The 26,922-nt window shown below is 44.1% G+C and overlaps 2 protein-coding genes across 3 annotated transcripts; one reads left to right on the top strand and one right to left on the bottom strand.

Annotated features, from left to right (window-relative positions):
• Positions 1–829: 829 nt before the first annotated feature.
• On the top strand, positions 830–20,425 carry LOC135511979 (importin-13-like). 2 transcript variants are annotated; one of them, XM_064933527.1, is made up of 21 exons: positions 830–1,138; positions 1,772–1,897; positions 2,061–2,728; positions 2,919–3,059; positions 3,260–3,401; positions 3,595–3,761; positions 4,010–4,130; positions 12,480–12,627; positions 12,789–12,970; positions 13,112–13,138; positions 13,266–13,400; positions 13,640–13,771; positions 13,945–14,025; positions 14,261–14,398; positions 14,608–14,704; positions 16,353–16,405; positions 16,718–16,784; positions 16,879–16,937; positions 18,869–18,958; positions 19,323–19,504; positions 19,721–20,425. In XM_064933527.1, the coding sequence occupies exons 1-21, from the start codon at positions 1,076–1,078 to the stop codon at positions 19,818–19,820; spliced, it is 2,919 nt and encodes a 972-aa protein (XP_064789599.1). In that variant the 5' UTR covers positions 830–1,075; the 3' UTR covers positions 19,821–20,425. The 2 variants fall into 2 exon arrangements, with proteins under 2 accessions (XP_064789599.1, XP_064789608.1); XM_064933536.1 differs by lacking the exons at positions 19,323–19,504; positions 19,721–20,425 and having other exon boundaries at positions 17,654–18,952.
• fzr1b (fizzy/cell division cycle 20 related 1b) lies at positions 20,402–26,922 on the bottom strand. The gene is made up of 12 exons (XM_064933546.1): positions 26,800–26,922; positions 26,467–26,568; positions 26,104–26,295; positions 25,910–25,992; positions 24,158–24,341; positions 23,560–23,625; positions 23,286–23,388; positions 22,483–22,664; positions 21,943–22,176; positions 21,549–21,653; positions 21,204–21,296; positions 20,402–21,089 (listed from the first exon to the last, which is right to left on the bottom strand). The coding sequence occupies exons 1-12, from the start codon at positions 26,872–26,874 to the stop codon at positions 21,048–21,050; spliced, it is 1,461 nt and encodes a 486-aa protein (XP_064789618.1). The 5' UTR covers positions 26,875–26,922; the 3' UTR covers positions 20,402–21,047.

Here is a 26,922-nt window from a genome sequence, read left to right as displayed (position 1 = left end):
TCAGAATAACTATCTTCAGAATATTTTGTAATGATAAAGTAAACTGAATGACAAGCACAAAATATTCTCAGCGGGCTGTCTATTCTAAACACAGCACACACACCGACACCTACCCTTTGTCTGCGATGATCTGGTAAGGATTACCAAAGCACAAACCACTAGATGCATTTCAATGTTCATTTCATGTGCCGCTTTCGTGGATACGATGATAAAACGTTCAACGGCTTTTAACGTCCGTTATCTTCTTTGCTAGAGCGTATTCTTTGCTTGCTCGTTCGGTTGGTTATCTGACAGAGAACAGCATTGCTAAAAATACAGAAGGGTCTGGCATTAGAGGATATGAAATAAGGGGTGGGGTTGAAATGCCTGTATGACGCGCGGTGCGCAATGTTGGACTAACGCACAGCGCAACACACAAAGTGAGTATCTTCCCAGCTCCGTCAGGACGATGTCTGTCAATGTTAAAGGCCCACAGTGTGTTATGAATGTGTCACTGTCACGGGCTCACTTCCATTGCTAGCCCGCTACCGCCCTTCCCATTAAAGGGGGGTACACTGCACCTCAACCAGCTGTCACTGCATGCTCCGTGCGCTCCTCATTGCTCCCTGATTAAAACAAGCATTTCTAGGCATTCCTTTATCATAAATACTGATAGGCCCTACACAGGTAGAGTTATGGATCTGTTTTAAAGATTCACTATATTCATATGCTTATGAGAAAACTATAAAGACCAACATTTCCCTCTTAAACATTTCCCGAATTAGCCTAATCAGCCAACAGAGGTCAGTGTTTCAATAGGCTGCTGTCATACGTTGCTAGACCTCTGGTTTGTGGTCAGCACTACGGTCAGCACAGGTGTCAGTCACAAAAGGACAATGAATGCTGAATCCGTTAACGACAACTAACTTTTAACAAGTAGCAGGCTGGCCTTCTGCCAGGGGCCGCCTCTGTTCATCAACAGCACTGTCTGATAGTGGGAGACTTATTAAAGTCCAGGATCGCGGGGAGCAAGCGCAAAAATCTAAGAGCGGACATTAAAAGAAGTGTTCCCATTATAAAGCTTGTCATCTACGGGATGGAGCCCCCTGACAGCTCCGACCTCGTGTCCTTAGAATTAACGGTGGAAAACGTCGAGAAGGTAAGTTGTCAAACTCATACAGTGCGCGACAGAGAAGTGGTTCGTTTTATGCAGTAGGCTACCAACAATGACAGCTCTCATTAAATCTGAAAGCAATTTGTTAATCTCAGTCAAGTCTTTCTAAATATCTCATCAGCATTGTGGTTTTATGCGTTGTGACAATAATATTTATTAGGCCTCCGTATTATTTACCAAATAGCCCAAATAGGCCTATTGGTTGACAGTTGAAAAAAATGCACAGACTAATTACAATGGAATTTTGACCTTTAACAAATAGGCTACAGAATAGCTTTTGAATTAATATTTCACAATGGGCAGTTCATATGGAGTAAACTAGTTCAATGGGACATAGAGGGAAGGGGGCTGTTGTAATATGATATCAGTTACAAACATACTGTGCTAATTATAACCACCACCATGTGCTTGGGATTAGTTGCCATTAGCAACAGCACTCACTCATGCAGAGTTGGCCATCCTGTGTGCTTTGGAGGCTCCCCTTTTACATTCCTTATCAGTGGCAGTCATGCCTTCAAGGACACATTGTATGATAAGGACTCCGGTCACTTTTTAATTTCCCTCCCTATTGTAAATTCAATTAATTGAATTGGAAATGTCCTCTCCTCCCTCCTCTAGGCCCTCCAGCAACTGTACTATGACCCGGACATGGAGCATAAGAATGTGGCCCAGAAGTGGCTGACTCAGGCCCAGACCTCCCGTCAGGCCTGGCAGTTCTGCTGGCCTCTGCTCAGCCCAGACAAGGTCCGCTCCACAGCCCCATCCTACAAACTCCCCTGTACTTTCTACAGACTCTGTTGTGTAGTAATCATTCCTTTCCTGCTTGTATTTCACTCCATGACGACACTCATAATAACCCTGTATAACCCTGTATTCTTGTTTTACTATTACACCATTGTCAAAACAGCTTCCTGAGATCCAGTTCTTTGGCGCCAGCACCCTTCACACCAAGATCTCCTGTCACTGGGCCGACCTCCCCACAGACCAACACCAGACACTGAGGATGCAGCTCCTTTCCCACATCTCCCACTTCTCCTCTGGGCCAAAGATGGTGCTGACCAGGCTGTGTGTGGCCCTGGCCTCCCTGGCCCTCCACACCATGCCCCAGGGTTGGCCCCAGGCTGTGGCTGACATGGTCAGGGTCTACCAGCCAGAGAAGGCTGGGGATCAGAGCGGAAGTCAGGGTGGGGCTGGTGGAGGAGGTGGGGCAGAGGAGGAAGTGAACGCCCACGCACACTGCCTGGCCCTGCTGGAGCTCCTCACCGTGCTGCCAGAAGAATTCCAGAGCTGCCGGCTGCCCCAGGCCCGTCGTGCCCAGCTGAGGGAGGCCCTGGCTGGGGAGTGGACAGCGGTATGTCCCCTGCTGCGCCAGCTGCTCCAGAGACAGGAGGGCAACAGCCAGGTGAAGGAGCGGGCCCTACGGTGCTTGTCTAGCTGGGTGGGACTGGATGTTCCTCTGCATGGGGAGAGCGAGGGGCTGCTGCAGGACTGTTTTGCTGCTCTGTCAGACCCGGAGCTGTTTGACACTGCCGTGGAGACCATTGTCAGCTCTATATCCCAACCTGACTGCCAGAGGTGAGATAGACACACACACATTGACAGACAGGCAGACAAACACACACACACACACACACACACACACACACACACACACACACACACACACACACACACACACACACACACATAGGGCACTTTAATAATGAGTTGTGTTGAGACGCATTGTATTGACTCAGCATACATTTGTGTGTGTGCGTGTGTTCAGATACACTGATGCTCTGGTGAACTTGATGCCCCTGGTGCTGGGTCTCCATGACCAGCTGAAAGCCGCAGCGAGGGACGGAGACATGGAGACCTCCCATGGCATCTGTCGCATCGCTGTTGCTCTGGGGGAAACACACTCCAGGTACACATACCTTTAGGTTAGGGCTTGGGCTATGTTACGAGATAGTTAGTTAGTTTACTAACTATCTAACTAAAGTTTGCTGATACTTAGTTGAACATCTATGAACAGTCTGTGGTTTTAGTATTAAGTGATAACCAGTTTTCTTGGCTCATTATGGACCTGTTTCACCTCATCTCCCTGGGTGTGACTTTATGGAACAGGACTCTTCTGGAACAGGTGGAACACTGGCAGGGATACCTGGCCCTAGTCAACATGATCCTGTTCTGTACTGGCATCCCCGGGCACTACCCAGTCAACGAGACCACCAGCTCCCTCACACTCACCTTCTGGTACACTCTGCAGGTATGTACCCTACACCCTAATCCTGGACACTATCCAGTAAACAAGACCACCAGCTCCTTCACCTTTTGGTACACTCTGCAGGTATTGGTGAAGGGTTAGGGTTAGTGGTAAAACCGACAGTGCTGGAGAGGAAGTACCTCATCTGTACATTGTAGCATGGTCACTTTCTGATGTATACTTCCTGTGGTTCCAGGATGACATCCTGTCATTTGAGGAGGACAAGCAGGTAGTCTACCTGCAGGTCTACAGACCAGTCTACTTCCAGCTGGTGGATGTTCTGCTACACAAGGCCCACTTCCCCTCAGAGCAGGACTATACTTCCTGGTCCTCAGATGACAAGGAGCAGTTCAGGATCTACAGGTAAACAGGAAGTCTACTTCTACAGAAGGGATGGGAGTTGTAGTCCTTGGAGAAGCTCTTTGATTTTCACTTGAGATTTGACATTATTTGACCCAAGATTTTGTTGTACGATGTATGTTATGCTTTATCTAACACTAGTTTCTAGTCAACAGATCTGTTGAATGTTTTTACCAAAGTATTTCATTTTGAATAGAGCAGAGTGCCCAGGGCACATTGTGATTATACTGCATGTGTCTTTTGTGTGGTAGAGTCGACATATCAGACACTCTGATGTATGTGTACGAGATCCTGGGGGCGGAGCTTCTCAGTAACCTCTATGATAGACTGGGCCGACTGCTGATGGACACGGAGAGACCGACAGCATGGCAGGTCAGTTCAACCACCAATTTACATAAATACAGTGATCACACAACGGGTCACACATACAAAGACATACACTACCGTTCAAAGGTTTGGTGTCACTTAGAAATGTCCTTGTTTTTGAAAGAAAAGCAAAAAAAAAGTCCATTAAAATAATATCAAATTGATCAGAAATACAGTGTAGACATTGGTAATGTTGTAAATGACTATTGTAACTGGAAACGGCTGATTTTGAATGGAATATATACATAGACGTACAGAGGCCCATTATCAGCAACCATCACTCCTGTGTTCCAATGGCATGTTGTGTTAGCTAATCCAAGTTTATCATTTTAAAAGGCTAATTGATTAGAAAACCCTTTTGCAATTATGTTAGGACAGCTGAAAACTGTTGTTCTGATTAAAGAAGCAATAAAACTGGCCTTCTTTAGACTAGTTGAGTATCTGGAGCATCAGCATTTGTGGGTTTGATTACAGGCTCAAAATGGCCAGAAACAAATAACTTTCTTCTGTAACTCGTCAGTCTATTCTTGTTCTGAGAAATGAAGGCTATTCCATGCGAGGAATTTCCAAGAAACTGAAGATCTCGTACAACGCTGTGCACTACTCCCTTCACAGAACAGAGCAAACTGTCTCTAACCAGAATAGAAAGAGGAGTGGGAGGCCCCGGTGCACAACTGAGCAAGAGGACAAGTACATTAGAGTGTCTAGTTTGAGAAACAGACGCCTCACAAATCCTCAACTGGCTTCATTAAATAGTACCCGCAAAACACCAGTCTCAACGTCAACAGTGAAGAGGTGACTCCGGAATGCTGGCGTTCTAGGCAGAGTTGCAAAGAAAATGCCATATCTCAGACTGGCCAATAAAAGAAAAGATTAAGATGGGCGAAAGAACACTGGACACCGGACAGGAACTCTACTTAGAAGGCCAGCATCCCGGAGTCGCCTCTTCACTGTTGACGTTGAGACTGAGGGTTTTCTAATGATCAATTAGTCTTTTAAAATGATAAACTTGGATTAGCTAACACAACGTGCCATTAGAACACAGGAGTGATGTTTGCTGATAATCGGCCTCTGTACACCTATGTAGATATTCCATAAAAAATCTGCAGTTTCCAGCTACAATAGTCATTTACAACATTAACAATGTCTACACTGTATTTCTGATCAATTTGATGTTATTTTAATGGACAAAAACGAGGACATTTCTAAGTGACCCCAAACATTTGAACGGTAGTGTATGTATACATCCCAAAGCTATTTTGTCATGTTTCTTCCTGTGTGACTCTATCTCATCAAGCTACCTTCTCAGGAAAAAACTTCAAACTGTAACCAGTGCCTGCAACCTGGATCAGGTTGTCAGTTAACCTGGCAGTGTAGTTACAAACAGCACAGGAATTAAATCATCAAATCATCATGTATTGATCACATATTTACTAATGCTACAGATATTTGATTTAAAGCAGTATCCAGATCCATAGTATGCAGTGATCACAATATAATAGCCATATCTAGGAAAACCAAAGTTCCAAAGTCTGGGCCTAATATGTAAGAGGTCATACACAAAGTTTTGTAGTGATTCATATGTTGATGATGTAAAGAATATTTTCTGGTCTGTGGTGTGTAATGAGGAGCAACCAGATGCTGCACTTGACACATTTATGAAACTACTTATTCCAGTTACTAATAATCACAAACCCATGAAGAAAATGACTGTAAAAGACTGTAAAATCCCCTTGGAGGAATTGATGGCAATGCCCAACTGATTGGCAAACGTACTGCAAATTAAGAAATCATGTGACTAAACTAAATAAAAATAAACTACACTATGAAACAAATATAAATGATATAAAGAATGATAGTAAATAGCTTTGGGGCACCAAAGCCAACTCGGCTCCTTCATTCATTGAATCAGATGGCTCATTCATCACAAAGCCCACTGATATTACAAACTACTTTAATGACTTCTTCATTGGCAAGATAAGCAAACTTAGGGATGACATGCCAGCAACAAACGCTGACACTACACATCCAAGTATATCGGACCAAATTATGAAAGACAAGAATTGTACTTTTGAAATCTGTGAAGTCAGTGTGGAAGCAGTGAAAAAATGATTGTTGTCTATCAACAATGACAAGCCAAAGGGCTCTGACAATCTGGATGGAAAATGACTGAGGATAATAGCAGAAAATATTGCCACTCTTATTTGACACATCTTCAATTTAAGACTACTAGACAGCGTGTACCCTCAGGCCTGGAGGGAAGCTAAAGTCATTCCGCTACCCAAGAATAGTAAAGCCCCCTTTACTGGCTCAAATAGCAGACCAATCAGCCTGTTACCAACCCTTAGTAAACTTCTGGAAAGAATTGTGTTTGACCAGATAAAATGCTATTTCACAGTAAACAAATTGATAACAGAATTTCAGCATACTTATAGGGAATGACACTCAACAAGCACAGCACTTACACAAATGACGGATGATTGGCTGAGAGAAATTGATGATAAAATTATTGTGGGGGCTGTCTTGTTAGACTTCAGTGCAGCTTTTGACATTATCGATCATAGTCTGCTGCTGGAAAAATGTATGTGTTATGGCTTTACACCCTCTGCTATAATGTGGATAAAGAGTTACTTGTCTAACAGAACACAGAAGGTGTTCTTAAATGGAAGCCTCTCGAATATAATCCAGTTAGAATCAGGAATTCCCCAGGGTAGCGGTTTAGGCCTCTTGCTTTTTCAATTTTTACTAACAACATGCCACTGACTTTGAGTAAAGCCAGAGTGTCTATGTATGCGGATGACTCAACACTATACACGTCAGCTACTACAGCGACTAAAATTACTGCAACACTCAACAAAGAGCTGCAGTTAGTTTCAGAGTGGGTGGCAAGGAATAAGTTAGCCCTAAATATTTTTTAAACTAAAAGCATTGTATTTGGAACAAAACACTCACAAAACCCTAAACCTCAACTAAATCTTGTAATAGATAATGTGGAAATTGAGCAAGTTGAGATGACTAAACTGCTTGGAGTAACCCTAGATTGTAAACTGTCATGGTCAAACCATAGTCATGCAGTACAAGCTAAGATGAGGAGAAGTCTGTCTATAATAAAGCGTTGCTCTGCCTTCTTAACAACACTATCAACAAGGCAGGTCCTACATGCCCTAGTTTTGTCGCACCTTGACTACTGTTCAGTCGTGTGGTCAGGTGCCACAAAAAAGTACTTAGGAAAATTGCAATTGGCTCAGTGCTGCCCAGTGGATGTACACAGAGAGCTAATATTAATAATATGCATGTCAATCTCTTCTGACTGAAAGTGGGGGAGAGATTGACTTTATCACTACTTTTATTTATGAGATGCATGTTCAATACACCGAGCTGTGTCTAAACTACTGGCACACAGCTCGGACACCCATACATACCTCACAAAACATTCCACAAGAGGTCTCTTCACAGTCCCCAAGTCCAGAACAGACAATGGGAGGCACATAGTAAAAAACTCATCCTCTCACTGTCAACTGCGTTTATTTAGAGCAAACAGCAAACTTAACTTCTTGATGCACCCATCCCGTTAACGGGATCATTTTCGTCAACATCCTCTGAATTGCAGAGCACCAAATTCAAATTAAATTACTACAAATATTTAATTTTCATGAAATCACAAGTGCAATATAGCAAAACACAGCTTAGCTTGTTGTTAATCCACCTGGCATGTCAGATCTCAATAAAGCTTTTCGGCGAAAGCATACCAGGCGTTTATGTAAAGGCCATCTCTCTCAGTAGACAAAATATTACAAACAGCTAGCAGCCAAGTAGATTGGTCATGAAAGTCAGAAAAGCAATAAATGAAATCGCTTACCTTTAATGATCTTCGGATGTTTGCACTCACGAAACTCCCAGTTACACAACAAATGTTCCTTTTGTTCCATAAAGATTATTTTATATCCAAAATACCTCCATTTGGTTGGCGCGTTATGTTCAGAAATCCACAGGCTTGAGCGGTCACGACATCGCAGACGAAAATTCCAAATAGTATCCGTAAAGTTCGTAGAAACATGTAAAACGTTTTCTATAATCAATCCTCAGGTTGTTTTTACAATATATAATCGATTATATATCAACCGGGACTGTAGCTTCTTCAATTGGAGAGAGAGAGAAATGTCTGCTCCAAGCTGTTGCGCATGCAAAACGCTGCTGGCACCCAGCCATCCACTGACGCAATGTGATCTTTCTCGCTAATTTTTCAAAATAAAAGCCTGAAACTATGTCTAAAGACTGTTCACACCATGGGGTAGCCATAGGAAAATGAATCTGGTTGAGATCCCTTTAAATGGAGCGAAGGCAGGCAATGGAACAGAGAGCTTTCAGGAAAAACAGCACGTCCGGGTTGGATTTTCCTCAGGTTTTCGCCTGCAATATCAGTTCTGTTATACTCACAGACAATATTTTGACAGTTTTGGAAACTTTAGAGTGTTTTCTATCCTAATTTGACAATTATATGCATATTCTAGATTCTAGGCCTGAGAAATAGGCAGTTTAATTTGAGTATGTTTTTCATCCAAACATCAAAATACTGCCCTCTACACTCAACAGGTTTAACGTAAATATTTGTATGACCATAACAAGACTCAACAACTGAGACATAAACTGAACAAGTTCCACAGACATGTGACTAACATACATGGAATAATGTGTCCCTGAACAAAGGGGGGTCAAAATCAAAAATAACAGTCAGTATCCGGTGTGGCCACCAGCTGCATTAAGTACTGCAGTGCATCTCCTCCTCATGGACTGCACCATATTTGCCAGTTCTTGATGTGAGATGTTACCCCACTCTTCCACCAAGGCACCTGCAAGTTCCCTCACATTTCTGAGGGGAATGGCCCTAGCCCTCACTGATCCAACAGGTCCCAGACGTGCTCAATGGGATTGAGATCCGGGCTCTTCGCTGGCCATGGCAGAACACTGACATTCCTGTCTTGCAGGAAATCATGTACAGAACGAGCAGTATGGCTGGTGGCATTGTCATGCTGGAGGTTCATGTAAGGATGAGCCTACAGGAAGGGTACCACATGAGGGAGGAGGATGTTTTCCCTGTAATGCACAGCGTTGAGATTGCCTGCAATGACAACAAGCTCAGTTCGATGATGCTGTGACCCAGACCATGATGAGCCCTCCACCTCCAAATCAATCCTGCTCCAGAGTGCAGGCCTCGGTGTAACGCTCATTCCTTCAACGATAAAAGCCAATCCGACCATCAACCCTGGTGAGACAAAACCGCAACTCGTCAGTGAAGAGCACTTTTTGCCAGTCCTGTCTGGGCCAGCCACGATGGGGTTGTGCCCATCGGCAACGTTGTTGCTGGTGATGTCTGGTGAGGACCTGCCTTACAACAGGCCTACAAGCCCTTAGTCCAGCCTCTCTCAGCCTATTGCGGACAGTCTGAGCACGGATAGAGGGATTGTGCGTTCCTGGTGTAACTCGGGCAGTTGTTGTTGCCATCCTGTACCTGTCCCGCAGGTGTGATGTTCGGATGTTCCAATGCTGTGCAGGTGTTGTTACATGTGGTCTGCCACTGCGAGGACGATCAGCTGTCTGTCCTGTCTCCCTGTAGCGCTGTCTTAGTACAGACATAGCAATATATTGCCCTGGCCACATCTGCAGTCCTCATGCCTCGGTGCAGCATGCCCAAGGTACGTTCACGCAGATGAGCAGGGACCCTGGGCATCTTTTTGGTGTTTTTCAGAGTCAGTAGAAAGGCCTCTTTAGTGTCCTAAGTTTTCATAACTGGTAGTGTCTTAACCTTTCTGAGATATTCGGGACAGTAGCGTCCCACCCCGCCAACAACCAGTGAAAGTGCAGGGCACCAAATTCAAAACAACAAAAATCTCATAATTAAAATTCCTCAAGCATACAAGTATTTTACACCATTTTAAAGATACAATTCTCGTTAATCCAGCCACAGTGTATGATTTCAAAGAGGCTTTACAGCACCACAAACGATTATGTTAGGTCACCACCAAGTCACAGAAAAACACAGACATTTTTCCAGCCAAAGAGAGGAGTCACAAAAAGCAGAAATATCGATAAAATTAATCACTAACCTTTCATCAGATGACACTCAAAGGACTTCATGTTACACAATATATGTTTTGTTTGATAAAGTGCATATTTATATCCAAAAATCTAATTTTACATTGGCGTGTTATGTTCAGGAGTTCCAAAACATCCGGTGATTTTGCAGAGAGCCACATCAATTCACAGAAATACTCATAATAAACATTGACAAAAGATACTATTACACATGGGACTTTAGATAAACTTCTCCTTAATGCAACCGCTGTGTCAGATTTCAAAAAAACTTTACGTAAAAAGCACACCATCTGAGTACGGCGCTCCGAGACCACAACTGTAACATCTGAAGAGTGATGGGTGTGGAGTCAGGCGCAGAGAGCAGAAGATACGAGAGAAAACGTTTTAATGTCCAAAACAACCAGGAACACGGACAAATGGGTGAAGCCAAAACACAACCCAAGGACCACTGGTAATAACCCGGACAGCGAAAACCCAATACGAAACAATACACCTCTACGTACATAGCAACAAGCCCACACAAACACAAGCGGGCTAAACAAACTTAAATAATACCAACCCCAAAACCCCAACAAGAAACAGGTGAAAACAATTAGACAAAACCAAAGGAAAAGGGATTGGTGGCAGCTAGGCCGGCGACGACTACCGCCGAGTGCCACCCGAACAGGAAGGGGAGCCTTCTGTGATATTCGTGACAACAACAGCCAGAGATATCCGCCATGCTGTGTTGTCAATATTTGTCAGAAATAGCATTATAAATATTCACTTACCTTTGATGATCTTCATCAGAATGCACTCCCAGGAATCCCAGTTCCACAGTAAATGTTTGATTTGTTCAATAAAGTTTATGTCCAAATACCTTTCTTTGTTAGGGCGTTTGGTAAACAAATCCAAACGTGCGTGCAAGTCCAGCCAAAAGGTTGGACGAAAAGTCCAAAAAGTTATATTACAGGTCGTAGAAACATGTCAAACTAAGTATAGAATTCATGTTTTTAACATTATCTTCAATAATGTTCCAACCTGAGAATTTCTTTCTGTAGAAAAGCAATGGAACGTGAGGTGACTCTCACATGGCTGCATGTCATGAGCTCGTGCCTCTCTGCCAGATACCTGACTCATTCCCCTCTCATTCAGCCCCACTCCACAGTAGAAGCCTCAAACTCCCGTATGGGCTTGGGAGAGACGAAGGTTGAAAATCATGCGTCCTCTGATACACAACCCAACCAAGCTGCACTGCTTCTTACCACAGCGCGCATCCAACCCGGAAGCCAGCAGCACCAATGTGTTGGAGGAAACACTGTGCAACTGGCAACCTTGGTTGGCGCCCTTGGTTGGCGTGCACTGTGCCCGGCCCGCCACAGGAGTCAATGGTTTGCGATGAGACAAGGATATCCCTACTGGCCAACCTCTCCCTAACCCGGATGACGCTAGGCCAATTGTGCGTTGCCCCACGGACCTCCCAGTCGCATCCAGTTGCAGCAGAGCCTGGGCTCGAACCCAGGGTCTCTGGTGGCACAGCTGGTGCTGCAGTACAGCACCCTTGGCCACTGTGCCACCCGGGAGGCCCCATATTGTAGCTTTTTATGGCTGAGTAGCAGGCAGTTTACTCTGGGCACCTTATTCATCCAAGCTACTCAATACTGTCCCCAGTCACCAAGAAGTTAACGACCGTTCCACAGGTGCATGTTCATTAATTGTTTATGGTCCATTGAACAAGCATGGGACACAGTGTTTAAAGCCTTTACAATGAAGATCTGTGAAGTTATTTGGATTTTTACTAATTATCTTTGAAAGACAGAGACGTTTCTATTTTTGCTGAGTTTACATAGAGCCATGACTACATGGAACTCTATTCCACATCAAGTAACTGTCGCAAGCAGTAAAAGTACAATTAGATTTAAAATACAGATAAAAAAACACCTTATGGAACATCTGGGACTGTGAAGCAATACAAATATAGGCACAGACACATGCATACACACACACAATAACATATGTGCACTATACATACCCATGGATTTAGTACTGTAGATATGAGGTAGTGGTGTAGTAGGGGCCTGAGGGCACACAGTGTGTTGTGAAATCTGTGAATGTATTGTAATGTTTTTAAAATTGTATAAATTGCCTTAATTTTGCTGGACCCCAGGAAGAGTAGCTTCTGCTTTGGCAGCAGCTAATGAGGATCCATAATAAATACAAATCTCACTCTCTAGCTTCCTCTTTCTGGGACATGTTTTCTATTTTTCTTTTGTATTTTTCCAGGACACTGAGGCACTTCTCTTTGGCTTCCAGGCTATAGCAGAGACCATAGACGTCAACTACTCTGATGTCATCCCAGGCCTCATCGGTCTGATCCCACGGATCAGTATAAGCAACATTCAGCTAGCTGACACCGTCATGTACACTATAGGTACTAACCAACATCTTAATCCAATTGTATTATAGTTTTCTTTGCTACCTTTCTGTTTGTTCTGGCCCTCCCTCTTTTCCCTACAATCTCCTTTCCTGTCTTTCTCCCTTTCTGTATCTGTCTCTTTCCTTTATATCCCATCCCTTTCTCTCGCTGTCTAGGTTCTCTAGCGGAGTGGATGGCGGACCATCCGATGATGTTAGGCAATGTATTACCAATGGTGCTCCAGGGCTTGGTGAAGGCTGAGCTGTCCGTGTCCAGCGTGTCCACACTGAAGAGAATTTGCAGAGAGTGTCGTCACGACCTCGCCCCTTACATCCATGACATCATGACCGTGTCACAGGTCTCTGTGACAATAAGATTCACAAAGCATGTGGTGATAGATGCAGTAGCTCAAAATGTGGTGCGTGGTAACTGTGCTGTCGTTCAATGTTGCTTTGGTTCTTTTTTTACACTCATGTCAAGCATTCTCTTCCTTTCACAGGACGTACTGGTCAAAGATATCCACAAGGTCAGTATAAATTCTTGGACTTTGAAAAAAATGATCACGTTTTAGACTGTTGCTGCAGATTGTTTATTTTCTGTAAATATAGGGATGGAATTTAAAACTATATTTGTGAATCCATGTGTGTGTGTAGAGCAGCCAGTGCATGTGGCTGATGCAGGGCCTGGGCTTCCTACTCTCTGCCTTGCCAATGGAGGAGATCCTGGGCAGCCTGACCACCCTCCTCACCCCCCACATCCAGAGGCTAGACACCCTGGCACACCAGGAGGTAAGAACAAGGAAATTATGCTTATACAGTGCACTTGGTCTATGCAACCACCCAAAAGATACGTGTTGAGCACAGACTTACAATACAGTAAAATACCATGTAAATAGGTTCCATACTGTGTCTCTTTCCTGCATGTTTTATCCTCCCACCCACTCTTACTGTAACCTTTGCTCCCAATGTATCTCTGTATTCAGTTTGTCTGGATCTAACCATCTCCCTCTCCCTCTCCCTTTGTGTAGCCCAGCCCCACTGCCAAGCTATCTATCATCCACATCCTGGGTATGCTGTCCAGTCTGTTCACTACACTGGACATCAGCAGGCAGGACGAGGGGTCAGAGGGCACCACCCCAGCTCAGGCCAGGCCCAACCCAGTGAGTCTCCTCCCAACGCTGTTTTCCTCACTTTATTTTGCCTTCTCGCTATCTTTCTACACTCTGCCACCTTCTCTCATTCCCTGCCTCTCTCTTTCGCTCTCTCTGTCTCAGAACCTCTCTCACCACCCATAACTACTGTCATCCTGGTGACTTTGTCTGTGCTCTGTCAGGTGGTGGTGGTCTTACAGCAGGTCTTCACATTGATCCAGACCATCCTCAGCAAGTGGCTCAGTGACTCAGAAGTGGTGGTGGTAAGTAATGTATTCTATATGTACATGAGAATGTTGAAACATTTAAATGGGTCTGTATGTCTATCTGAATATGTACTGTACATAGTCATACTGTTCTTCATTAGCCTGGAATCCGAAGTGAATATTGCTCCATTTCATGACTGTTTAACTTCTGAAGCACTAGTGAAACGAAGTGATTTTCAGATTGGATTACAGGCTAGATTCCCACTCTCTCACAGCATGTCTTCTTCCGTAGGCAGTGTGTGGGGTGTTTGAGAGGTCCGTAAAGACCCTCCTCAATGACTTCGCTCCCATGGTACAACAGCTCAGTGAGATGCTGGGACAGATCTACAGCGCCTTCCCACAAGCCTCTGCTCTCGACCTCACACGCCAGGTGGGCCGAAACAGACCAACCATCCAAATCAGATGCAATGCTCGGGTCGGGGTGAATCCCATTTCAACTCAGAATAATTGACTACATTTCATTGAAAAGACCCCATATAAAACAATAGCTGAATGGATATAGTGACTGATAGCTTGCCTTACACTTTTTAAATGTGCCCACAATGATTTCTATGAATTACTGGATCTCTTTTGTTCTAGATGGTCCACATATTTGCAGGTGAGAAAGATCATTTCGGCCCCATCCAGGCCCTTATTGAGCTGGTCACATCCACCACCCTCTCTATCTTCCAGCAAGGTAAGAGAAAGTAAATTGAGATTTGATTCTCACATCATCTTCCAAATACAGTTGAAGTCGAAAGTTTACATACACTTAGGTTGGAGTCATTAAAACTCGTTTTTCAACCACTCCACAAATTTCTTGTTAACAAACTATAGTTTTGGCAAGTCAGTTAGGACATCTACTTTGTGCATGACAAGTCATTTTTCCAACAATTGTTTACAGACAGATTATTTCACTCTATCACAATTCCAGTGGGTCAGAAGTTTACATACACTAAGTTGACTGTGCCTTTAAAAAGCTTGGAAAATTGCAGAAAATGATATCATGGCTTTAGAAGCTTCTGATAGGCTAACTGACATAATTTGAGTCAATTAGAGGTGTACCTGTGGATGTATTTCAAGGCCTACCTTCAAACTCAGTTCTGAGGTCAGCCAAGACCTCAGAAAAAAAATTGGAGACCTCCACAAGTCTGGTTCATCCTTGGGAGCAATTTCCAAATGCCTGAAGGTACCACATTCATCTGTACACAAACAATAGTACGCACGTATAAACACAGTGGGACAACGCAGCCAACATACCGCTTAGGAAGGAGACGCATTTTGTCTCCTAGAGAAGAATGTACTTTGGTGTGAAAAGTGCAAATCAATCCCACAACAACAGCAAAGGACCTTGTGAAGATGCTGGAGGAAACAGGTACAAAAATATCTATATCCACAGTAAAACGAGTCCTATATCGACATAACCTGAAAGGCCGCTCAGCAAGGAAGAAGCAACTGCTCCAAAACCGCCATAAAAAAGCCAGACTACGGTTTGCAACTGCACATGAGGACAAAGATTGTACTTTTTGGAGAAATGTCCTCTGGTCTGATGAAACAAAAATAGAACAGTTTGGCCATAAAGACCCTCGTTATGTTTGGAGGAAAAAGGGGGAGGCTTGCAAGCCAAAGAAAACCATCCCAACCGTGAAGCACGGGCGTGGCAGCATCATGTTGTGGGGGTGCTTTGCTGCAGGGTGGTTTGGTGCACTTCACAAAATAGATGGCATCATGAGGTGGAAAATTACGTGGATATATTGAAGCAACATCTCAAGACATCAGTCAGGAAGTTAAAGCTGTGTTGCAAATACTTCCAAAGTTGTGGCAAAATGGCTTAAGGACAAAAAAGTCAAGGTATTGGAGTGGCCATCACAAAACCCTGACCTCAATCCCAGGATGTGCGTGCAAGGAGGCCTACAAATCTAACTCAGTTACACCAGCTCTGTCAGGAGGAATGGGCCAAAATTCACTCAACTTATTGTGGGAAGCTTGTGGAAGGCTACTCGAAACGCTTGACCAAAGTTAAACAATTTAAAGGCAATGCTACCAAATACTACTTGAGTGTATGTAAACTTCTGACCCACCTGGAATGTGATGAAAGAAATAAAAGCTGAAATAAATAATTATCTCTACTATTATTCTGACATTTCACATTCTTAAAATAAAGTGGTGATCCTAATTGACCTAAGACAGGGAATTCTTACTAAGATTAAATGTCAGTAATTGTATAAAATAATAATAATAATAATAATAATTTTAAAAAGGATGTATTTTGCTAAGGTGTGTGTAATATTCTGACTTCAACTGTATTTCCTACTTGACATCTTTTTGTGTTATCTATTTTTCAGGCCCAAGGGAACATCCTGATATTGTTGAGTCATTCATGCAACTCCATGCCCAGGTATGTCTTATTTTTATAGTCCGCTTCTCTGTCTCAGAGATTACATTCTGGATAAATATTTGTGTATCTATCTTTAGCATCATTTATACCTGGCTCTAACATGTGTCCTTTGTCCTGATCTTGTCCACATTCTGATTGTACCCACGTTTTTGACAGGTGTATATGATCACAATCAGATCACAATGCATATTTCAATCATCTACACCTGTCAAATAATGTGGACACAATCAGAATGTGGACAAGATCAGGACAAAGGACACATGTTACAACCAGGTAAAAAGGTGGCTTATGTGTGTGTTGTTGACTCCATAGGCCCTCAAAAGGAAGCCTGACCTCTACCTGTCTGACCATCAAGATGTAAAGGCTCTATTCTACTGCGGTGAGAGACTTTGCCATGTAACCCACACTGTAATTCCAAGTGCACTGTAATGTGGCAGGTGTATACAACTGGTTCTGCACCAACTCTTTTTCAGGGGTCCTGTCACTCAAGTTCCCGGAGACGCCTACAGCGAAGTCAGCCTGTATGTTCTTTGTAAGTAAAGTAGGTGCGAAGATGACACATTACCAATCACTTCACAAGTAACTTTACCTCTTGTACTAACTCATGAGTGGAAGTCATAACCAGGGGTGCACACTGCTGAGGGTCCAAAAAGGTTACACTTTTTTTTCACTGAAACATGAAAAAAATCCCTGCTAGGGAGAAATGCAGGTTTTAACTAATTAAACAACAAATAATATGATCTACATGATCAGTCTCTGTGTGTAAAATAAAAAGTGGTTCATGTGAACCTAACTCAGAGCTAAAAAATGTAAAGAAAGAAATCCAATGTTATTTGTTGCCTAGACTTTACTGCAAATGACAAAGTCAAAAACAATACACTAATATTGCAGTTAGCCATGACAGCCTTTATAATAGAACGCTTGTGACCACACACATAAATATTGCACTTGGGAAAAAAACACCTTATAGTAGAAATAGAATGAGACAAACAGGCATTCTAATTTTGCTCTATTATAGTGGCCACTATAGACATCAATCAAGTGCACAAGGCTACATGTGTGCAAAAATAACGTTCACTGAGTAAAAAATTAACCCCCCCCCCACACACACGTATTACTGTCAAGTTCAACACAACAAAAGCAATATCTTTGGGCTACACATTGTACACTTTCTGCCTGTGGACATCTGTTCTACAATGTGCCAGCAGAGCATGCTAACCCTTTGTTGGCATAATTGATCTCTTTCAGGCAGAGTACACCTGGCATACCCCTTTAATCCACTGATTGAAAAAGTGAGTGGTGTTCCTTTCACCTCAATGGTGGCATCCAGTTTAAGCCAGGCCCAGGCCAAGCTCCACTTCATCCCTGAATCCACTTGTTTAACAACCAACACCTCATTTTCAGGGGCGGTAGGTAGCCTAGTGGGTAGTGTTGAACCGAAAGGTTGCTGGATCGAATCCCCGAGCTGACAAGGTAAAAATCTGTCGTTCTGCCCCTGAACAAGGCAATTAACCCCCTGTTTCCCTGTAGGCCATCGTTGTAAATAAGAATGTGTTGATAACTGACTTGCCTAGTTAAATAAATGTTAAATATATATTTTTTTAATTATTCACCTAATTCTCTCATTCGGAAAATGAACCACATACTTTAGAGGGAAAACATCAGTTCACAGATAGTTCATTAGCTAGTTAACATTTCACACAGATTGCCAGGGTCCAGTAAGCAACTAACGCGTTATAACTTGAAGAACACCAAGGAGTCGTATACCATTTAATACTACAGCGAATTGGTTAGGTTATTAATGTTAGCTCATCTGATGTTGTAACGTTAGCTGTCTGACTATTAGCCAGCTAATTTCACACCATAAACTCAATTATTTGATCAGTTAAGTTGGCTAATGTTGCTCAACATTTCTCTGGCTAGCTAACGGAGAATTCCATCCAGCTAGCAAGATACTTAATGCTAACAATACTTGTTCCACCACACTTTCCAAATGCCAGTAGTTTTTCGGTTATAGCTCATGAAATAGCTTCATCACCTTCTCACCCCGTTTCCGTGATCAGGCTTCTCACCTACCTCTTCGTTATCATTCAGGAGACGAGCAAACTGCCTTTCATTTACAAATGTACCTCCATAATTTCCACTCTCCCGCTGTCTTTCCAGAGCGCAGGCTGATGATGTAACTAGCAAATTGGTTGTCTTTTCTCTCTTCAGTCGCGTGCTGCATTCTGTTATGTGAACGATTGGTTGAGCCTCGTTCTACAACCAGTAGTGATCCAAAGCCCCCTCCCAAACTGTTCTCAGATTTATACAAAGCACGTAGGTCACCTATTTTAGATTTAAAACGGTGAATATCCCCAAAAGGTGACTATTTTGCATCCCTGCATAACTCCTGTTTATTCTGCACCCCTCCTGTCATAATGTGGCTGTTCCATACATCCTTCCTCCGTACCTCCCCATCAGATGGAGTTGGTCTGTCATTGTGGAGACATCCCTCCTATTGGTCAGGTGCTACAGAGGGACGGGAAGCTTCTCGTCCACACCATCCTGGAGGTAACCAACTGGTATCTCTGTTAGTGTGTGGGAAAGAAATATCCTCACGAGTAGGACAAGACTGCAGTCAGTGACTCAGTCCTCCAGACCAGTGGTTTCCAACCAGGGATTCTAGGACCCCTGTACTTGGACTATCCACAAGGGGTACTTGAGAAGACTCATGAGACCATAGGCTTACCGGTAAAATGCAAATGAGGGGGTACACCGGGCAGTCAAATTCAGTTGGTAGTACAGTAACTGAAATAGGTTGGGAACCACTGCTCTAAGCACAATAGTGGCCAATAAATGGGTATAATTATGTTTCAGTCAGTGCTCACCCTTGGGCTTCTTGTTACAACTTCCTCTCCCTCTGTGTCATCACCAGATTGTTGGAAGTCAGTCTCTCTGCTGTCTGACAGAGCACTTCTCTGAGGTGCTTTTCTGTCTGAACAGACATTGCCCTGTGCTGCTGGCCCAGTGGTTAAAGGAAGGACTACTTGTCCCAGGGTTCCCCTCTGCCCAGGTCTCCATGGAGCAGAAGGACACATTCAGCCAGCAACTCCTCAGGTAGCCTACACATCCATTCATACACTCATTTGGCATTCCAGGTTCTTTGTAGTCACACTGCTCTGACCTTCCGATCTTACCGTGACAGATGAATTTGTCTCTGGAACAACATCATTATGTAGCAGTCCTCCAAGATGCGCAAACAGCTATGTACATGTTTGAACTCTTTTCTGATCTATTCAGACAAATCTATCTCATTCACCCTATTTTTCCCAGGGAACAGACAAACAAGCGGCGTGTTAAGGAGATTGTGAAGGAGTTCTCGCTGTTGTGTCGAGGTATGCAGGGCACTACTGGCTACTCAGCAGATTACTAGTGTGGCTGCAGTACTCGCCTTGTCTGAACCAAGACCTCCTGAGACCCAAGACCTGTTCAGGGAAACCCAGAGGATTGGAGTCCCCCGACAAGGACTTTGTGTGAATTGTATCAACTATGCTGGCGGTGCACTCACATGGCTGCAGTAGTATGTATTCTGTGGGGGGTTAAAGTTCCAAGGTAAAACTGCCCCATGGGATGTTACTATTGTTATGGCCATGTGAAGAAAGGCATCATGGTTTCTTCATAAAAGTGATTAACAGTTGTTTGTCTGATCAAGTTATATCCTGCTCTGGACTCTATGTCGTAGGCAGAACAGAGGGAAGAAAACTCTAATCCAGCACAAAGAGAGCAGTGACAACATTGGGTCATGGTGGGTGATGTGTGTGATACAAACCAACAACTGTTTTGAAGGGTGATACTATCCAATATATATTTCTTAAAGCCAATTTTCACCCAGGTATTTAGTGGGATCTGAGTTATGATTATGTTATAAGCATGTCATGATCATGTTAAGATTGTGTTATAATGATGTTTTAAGAAAGCTGTAGGGATGTTTAGAAAGCAAATAATAAACAGATCTGAGTCTCTGCAGCTGCTCGGGCAGGCTGACTCTATTGGTGTACTCATTTATTATCATGACATTCTGTTGGATTCTATGGTAGTTCAGATACATATTATCAAAATATAGAAAGTCCCCCAAGCCTCTCTCTCTGTTATGTAGGAAAGGCTGAGAAACGATACACCGTGATGAGAGGACTTTATATATTCAACTATTTTAGATATTATATTAGTGGAGGTATATGTCTAAAGACAGGACTTTTTTCCTGAACATGTGACCTGACCAGTAGAAACTCCAGGCCCTGGTCAGGTCACATGGTCAGATAAAAATAATAACCGCTGGCCCTAATGATAATTCTAAAACATCTCAGGACATCCATGACAGAAATATAAGACAGACATTGTACAGAGACAACCAGCCCCTCACTCGAAGGCTGTGTTCGTTTTTAATCAATGACATCACTTTAGTGGGACAGCTGCTCGCAGGCTGGTGGTGGTTGGAGCTGTCCTCGGTAAAAAAGGTGGAATTGATAAGTGAGGAGTTTGTTCGTAGTGATGGTTGGTGCTGTGGTGCACTGAGTTACAGTGGAGTGGTAAAGGGGGGTTTATGAGGGGTTCAAGGTGATGTCTCCCCAATCCCCTCTACTTTAGTCCTCCTCCCATTTCACTATCGTATCCTGGTAAAGAGATTCAACACTGACTTGGACTCCTGAAGGAAGAACACAACAACAAGGAAGTTCTTTATTTGACATAATCAAGCAGCAAACCTGTGACTGGCCAAATGACAAAAAGAACAATGACAAGATGGGTTTTGTTCACTAACCTTGGTGCAGCGTGTCTTACTGAAAACATTCCAGAAGCGCAGAGTCTCGTCTCCGGCCCCCGTCACAATGGCCTCTCCGTCTGGTGACACAGCCTTGAGGAGAGGGAACAGAAAGAGTTGAATATCGAGTTTGAGGTTGTACTTTCTACTAGGGTTGCAAAATTCTAGGAACTGTCAAAAAAATTCCCTGGTTTTACAGATATCCTGGTTGGAGGGTTCCAGATTTCCAACCCTACTTTCTACATATGTCATACTGAGGAAGGCGGCAAATTGGTGGTGGTGATGATGATTTGCTGTGTTATTCAACATTACAGACACCCAACCACTCCCCTCCACCAGTCTCACCAGGTAGAGAACTCTGTAGGAGTGTCCCGTCAGCTTGGCCACCTGGTTCAGAGACGGGTACTTCCACACCAGGATCTGGTTCTGAGAGTAGCCATGGGTGCTCACCTGAAACACATGAGAGAGTGTATACCCATTCACTACTTATGAACACCGACCTGACTAATATCCTTTACGATCAAAACACTGTCAACTAATACAAGTATTTGTTGGAGCAATTGAGTGTGCAATCCTTACTTCACAATTAAAATATTTATTTCAGCCTAGTGTTCCATGAAAAGTGATGTGCGACGTTTGACTACATAATTCTACTCTGTGATGAAAGAAAATAACTTAGGACCGGATACGCAGGAAAGCTGATGCTTCGGGAGCAGGTATTAAGTAAGTAGTGCCTCACCAGCTCATTGGCGTGCTTGGACCAGGCCAGGTTGCAGACCTGGGAGCCTGTGTCAGTGCTCTGCAGGGGCTGGCCTGTCAAGGTGTTCCAGAAGCGTAGACAGCGGTCGGCCGTTCCTCCTCCAGACACCAGCAGCCCATGCTGGTGGGGTGACCAGGCGATGGCCTTCACTGCAGCCAGGTGGTCACTGTACTGCTGCATCGGGAGCAGGCTGGAGCTGTTCCACACCAGCAGCTGAGGATAAGGGAGGGTGTGTTCAGAATCACAAATGTTGTTAAAATGTTTCGAAGTAGAGTTACGGATCCCATTCAGTATTGTAAATGTTGCGACAAGCCGAGATTAACTGAATGCAAAGGGGAGTGGGGGGGGGGGGGGGGTAGATTCACAGTGTTGAGAGATTGTCTGAAACTGTTTGAAAACAAACATCTGTGTTGTATTATTGGAGAAAATCATGTAGTACCTCCCCGCTGTCTCACTAAGTTTCTCCCTACTGAACAGGAGCCAGTTATGTGAATATGACCCTGAAGTGGTCCTGCTCACCTTGTTGTCGTTGCCCCCAGAGGCCAGGTGCTGGTGGTCGGGGGACCACTTGAGGCCACACACCTCCTGCCTGTGGCCCTGGAGCCTCCTCTCAGCGGACGGAGGGGTGCGGACATCCCTCTGGAGGATCACACGGTCCCTGCTTCCTGAAGACAGCTGTTCTCCATTCCACGCCAGTGCTCCTGGAGAATGGGACAGAGAGAGTACATTCTCCATGTTACAGTTCCATTCCATCTGGTATTACCTAAGCAATTATATGTTTTATTTATTTTTTATCCAATAGACAGGCCATATCCAGAATCTGTCTTGCCAACTACTTACTAAAATGACATACTGTGTACTAATTGTACTACATACTAATTAGAACGTGCGGTTTAGTAAGAATGTATGCAGTAAGAAAAACAATTAACATACCAGGCTTACCAATACAGAGAATGTCATCTAATGTGCAATTCTGCGTCATTCGTTAATTTTGGTACAGTGTCCCCTATATGACTATCAGCTGTTAATCAACTGTTGTCAAACACACATGGGTCTGAAAATACTATTCTGTTCCTCAATAACATGCAACAAATTCATACGGTACTCAATGAAAATCTAAAGGAGTATGACATCCTGGCATTTAAAGCATACTTCATTTTTGTAGTACTATAAAACATACCTAATCATCCTTCTATTTATGCAAGTACGGATATCAGACTGTAAAAACGAAGTCCTCTCAAAGAATAGATCTTGTCACACACATATACACACGGATACAAAAACATATCAAACCGACACCTAAATCGACATGCATCACTGACCGACACGAGCCGAGTGGCCTTCCAGACTGGTCAGCTTTCTCCCTCCAGCTGCATCCCAGATCTGAACATAGCCCTTATGGGTTCCCACAGCAACGAGGCTCCCCTGAGAGGATGGACACAACCCAGGCCAGTGAGTGACTAGATGTAAGGTAGATGATACATGTCTTGTTAAGGGTGTCAGTCTTCCTTTATGAACACTAAATGTCCCAGTTTTCCTCATAAAAGTATTTATCAACAGAATGATCACAGATATTGAGCAGGGCTGTAAACTCACCCTTTCATTCCAACACACTGATGTCACAGAGTCCCCATCCACTGACAGGTCACACAGTCTTGTCACCTTCAGGGTTAAATACATGGATAGAAAATAAGCAATAATAAGGGTTTGTGTCCTCTTCTCCAGTGTCCCGTGGCCCTTCCCGCACTCTCCCCTGGCCCCTCCCGCACTCTCCCCTGGCCCCTCCCTCACTCTCTCCTGGCCGCTCCCGCACTCTCCCCTGGCCGCTTCCTCACTCTCCCGTGGCCCCTCCTTCACTCTCACCTGGCCCCTCCCTCACTCTCACCTGGCCCCTCCCTCACTCTCACCTGGCCCCTCCCGCACTCTCCCCTGGCCCCTCCCTCACTCTCACCTGGCCCCTCCCGCACTCTCCCCTGGCCCCTCCCGCACTCTCCCCTGGCCCCTCCCGCACTCTCCCGTGGCCCCTCCCTCACTCTCCCGTGGCCCCTCCCTCACTCTCCCCGTGGCCCCTCCCTCACTCTCACCTGGCTCCTCCCTCACTCTCACCTGGCCCCTCCCTCACTCTCACCTGGCCCCTCCCTCACTCTCACCTGGTGCCTCCCTCACTCTCACCTGGCCCCTCCCTCACTCTCACCTGGCTGGTGCAGGCGCTCCACAGGTACACGCAGGCCCCCAGGCCCACAGACAGCAGGTTGCCAGCGGACCAGTCTACCAGGTTGAGGTAGAAGTCATCCTGCAGCTCAGGGGCGTCGAGCACTTTGAAGGGGATCTTGGAGATCTTACGGGCTGGCTTCCGAGGGGAACGAAGGAGCTTGTGACTACACAAACATGGAAGTGAGGGAGGGGTAAGTTCCAGCGATAGAGGTCCATACGCTATGGAAGTTTATAAAAATATTGGTGTGTATTGTATTTTTGCTTTAGCAGACATGTATAGTGGATGGATGTAACATACTGTAACTGTATAGTGGATGGATGTAACATACAGTAACTGTATAGTGGATGGATGTAACATACTGTAACTGTATAGTGGATGGATGTAACATACAGTGAATGTGTAGTGGATGGATGTAACATACAGTAACTGTATAGTGGATGGATGTAACATACTGTAACTGTATAGTGGATGGATGTAACATACTGTAACTGTGTAGTGGATGGATGTAACATACAGTAACTGTATAGTGGATGGATGTAACATACTGTAACTGTATAGTGGAGGGATGTAACATACAGTAACTTTATAGTGGATGGGATGTAACATACTGTAACTGTATAGTGGAGGGATGTAACATACAGTAACTGTATAGTGGATGGATGTAACATACTGTAACTGTATAGTGGAGGGATGTAACATACAGTAACTGTATAGTGGATGGGATGTAACATACAGTAACTGTATAGTGGATGGATGTAACATACTGTAACTGTATAGTGGATGGATGTAACATACAGTAACTGTATAGTGGATGGATGTAACATACAGTAACTGTATAGTGGATGGATGTAACATACAGTGACTGTATAGTGGATGGATGTAACATACAGTAACTGTATAGTGGATGGATGTAACATACAGTAACTGTATAGTGGATGGATGTAACATACAGTGACTGTGTAGTGGATGGATGTAACATACAGTAACTGTATAGTGGATGGGATGTAACATACAGTAACTGTATAGTGGAGGGATGTAACATACAGTAACTGTATAGTGGATGGGATGTAACATACTGTAACTGTATAGTGGAGGGATGTAACATACAGTGACTGTATAGTGGATGGATGTAACATACAGTAACTGTATAGTGGATGGATGTAACATACAGTAACTGTATAGTGGATGGATGTAACATACAGTGACTGTGTAGTGGATGGATGTAACATACAGTAACTGTATAGTGGATGGATGTAACATACAGTAACTGTGCCTGTTTAGTGAATGGATAGAAAACCCAACATCACACTTAAAGCCAGTTAAAGCTAGAATCCGTATTTGGTGTCCGTTTGGGATATTGCAACAACAAAGAAGTTACTTCAAACACCCCCCCCCCCCCCCCCCCCAACTCGTTGATTGTTGCACGTGGGATAGAACAGCAGAAAATATATACAGAGTTATTTTTTACAACGTCCACGCTACCGGACACTCCTCTCCTCGGTTTCATCAACAAAACAATAACAAAGGGTCTGGGGCCAACAGTTGTGCTGTTTCACCAAATGCAGATTCTTGCTTTAAAGGGACATAAAAAAAAATCAACTTCATATTCATCCTCTTCAGCACCACCATATGTGAAAATGCTGGAGATGATGAATATGAAGTTGAATAATTGTGAAATGTCCCTTTAAGGCCAGTGGCTGTCACGAGTCCATAGAGTGGACTCATCAGTACCTCTTGTTGCTGAGTGGGGAGAGCGAGTATGGCGAGACTTCATTGCCACTGTCAAAAGGCACTCTCTTAGTGTGGACTGTGTACTATGGAGGAATAATTCAAATCAGAATGTTAATTGTGAGGATAGTTTGCCTCGCTGTATATCGGCGGTTTTGTGCTGGGGCTCGGGGTTTCTCTCTCTCTCCGTCTCTCACCCTGAAGAGGCTGTGTGTGTCCTGGGAGAAGACGGTGTGGCGGCGGTCCTCAGTGTGGAGGTCTGGAACGCTCTCTATCCCCGCCCCCAGCAACTCGTTCCTCAGCAGGGCAGCATATGCCACAGTGTCTTTCCCCGTGTCTGACCCAGCATCCTTTGACCTGTGGTTCTGGTTGGGAGATTGACAGTTCTCCTATGGAGAATGAGCAAGTAAATAAGGGGTTGAAAATGATATTGCCAAAGTTGTGAAAACCAATGCACATGTGTGCAAAACAGACATATCAATGAGTACGTGAGAGAGAGACGGTGGCTGAGAGAGTATATCATTTGTGGTACACGATTGGAGGAAAGGTGTGTTGCTTACGTTGGCATAGTGGAAGTTGATTGACCAGTTGCTTCCAACACGGGTAGGAATGAATCGGTCTCCAGATTTGACACTGAGAGGACTGCAGGTCGCACCTCCAGACTGAAATGGTTAGACAAACAAACCGTGTCAACATGCAATAGGCAAAACATTTGGTTGAATGCACTACTACACAAAGCTTTTCACTCTCCATACATGACAACCTTCCAGATTGGTTCAAAATGGATTACTTGTTAGTATCTATTCAAACACATCTGTTTCTGTTCTCTCCCCAATCCTCTTGCCGGCAGTTCTGTTTTTAATACCAGAGATACAGCTGATCGCCTTACTCACCTTAGCCAGCTGGCCCTCTGGTAGGTTCTGATGGTTGACTTGCTTCAGCAGCCTTCTCTCATATTCCTGGTCCATTTTACAAGAGCACCACCACTACCAGCAACTCTGTCCAGTCCCCCCCCC

Source organism: Oncorhynchus masou, chromosome 3 (genome assembly GCF_036934945.1).
Source record: "Oncorhynchus masou masou isolate Uvic2021 chromosome 3, UVic_Omas_1.1, whole genome shotgun sequence".
Taxonomy (NCBI): Eukaryota; Metazoa; Chordata; class Actinopteri; order Salmoniformes; family Salmonidae; genus Oncorhynchus; species Oncorhynchus masou.
The sequence above is the reverse complement of the archived record's forward strand: the minus strand, read 5'-3'. Positions and strand labels throughout refer to the sequence as shown.

Coding starts and splice junctions, on each gene's coding strand:
- LOC135511979 (XM_064933527.1), top strand. CDS start 1,076: ATGGAGCCCCCTGACAGCTCCGACCTCGTGTCCTTAGAATTAACGGTG. Junction 14,399..14,607: donor CTCTCGACCTCACACGCCAG/GTGGGCCGAAAC, acceptor CTTTTGTTCTAG/ATGGTCCACATATTTGCAGG. Junction 18,959..19,322: donor TCGTCCACACCATCCTGGAG/GTAACCAACTGG, acceptor TGTCATCACCAG/ATTGTTGGAAGTCAGTCTCT.
- fzr1b (XM_064933546.1), bottom strand. CDS start 26,874: ATGGACCAGGAATATGAGAGAAGGCTGCTGAAGCAAGTCAACCATCAG. Junction 26,296..26,466: donor TCAACTTCCACTATGCCAAC/GTAAGCAACACA, acceptor CATTCTCCATAG/GAGAACTGTCAATCTCCCAA. Junction 21,297..21,548: donor CCTACAGAGTTCTCTACCTG/GTGAGACTGGTG, acceptor CCTCTCCTCAAG/GCTGTGTCACCAGACGGAGA.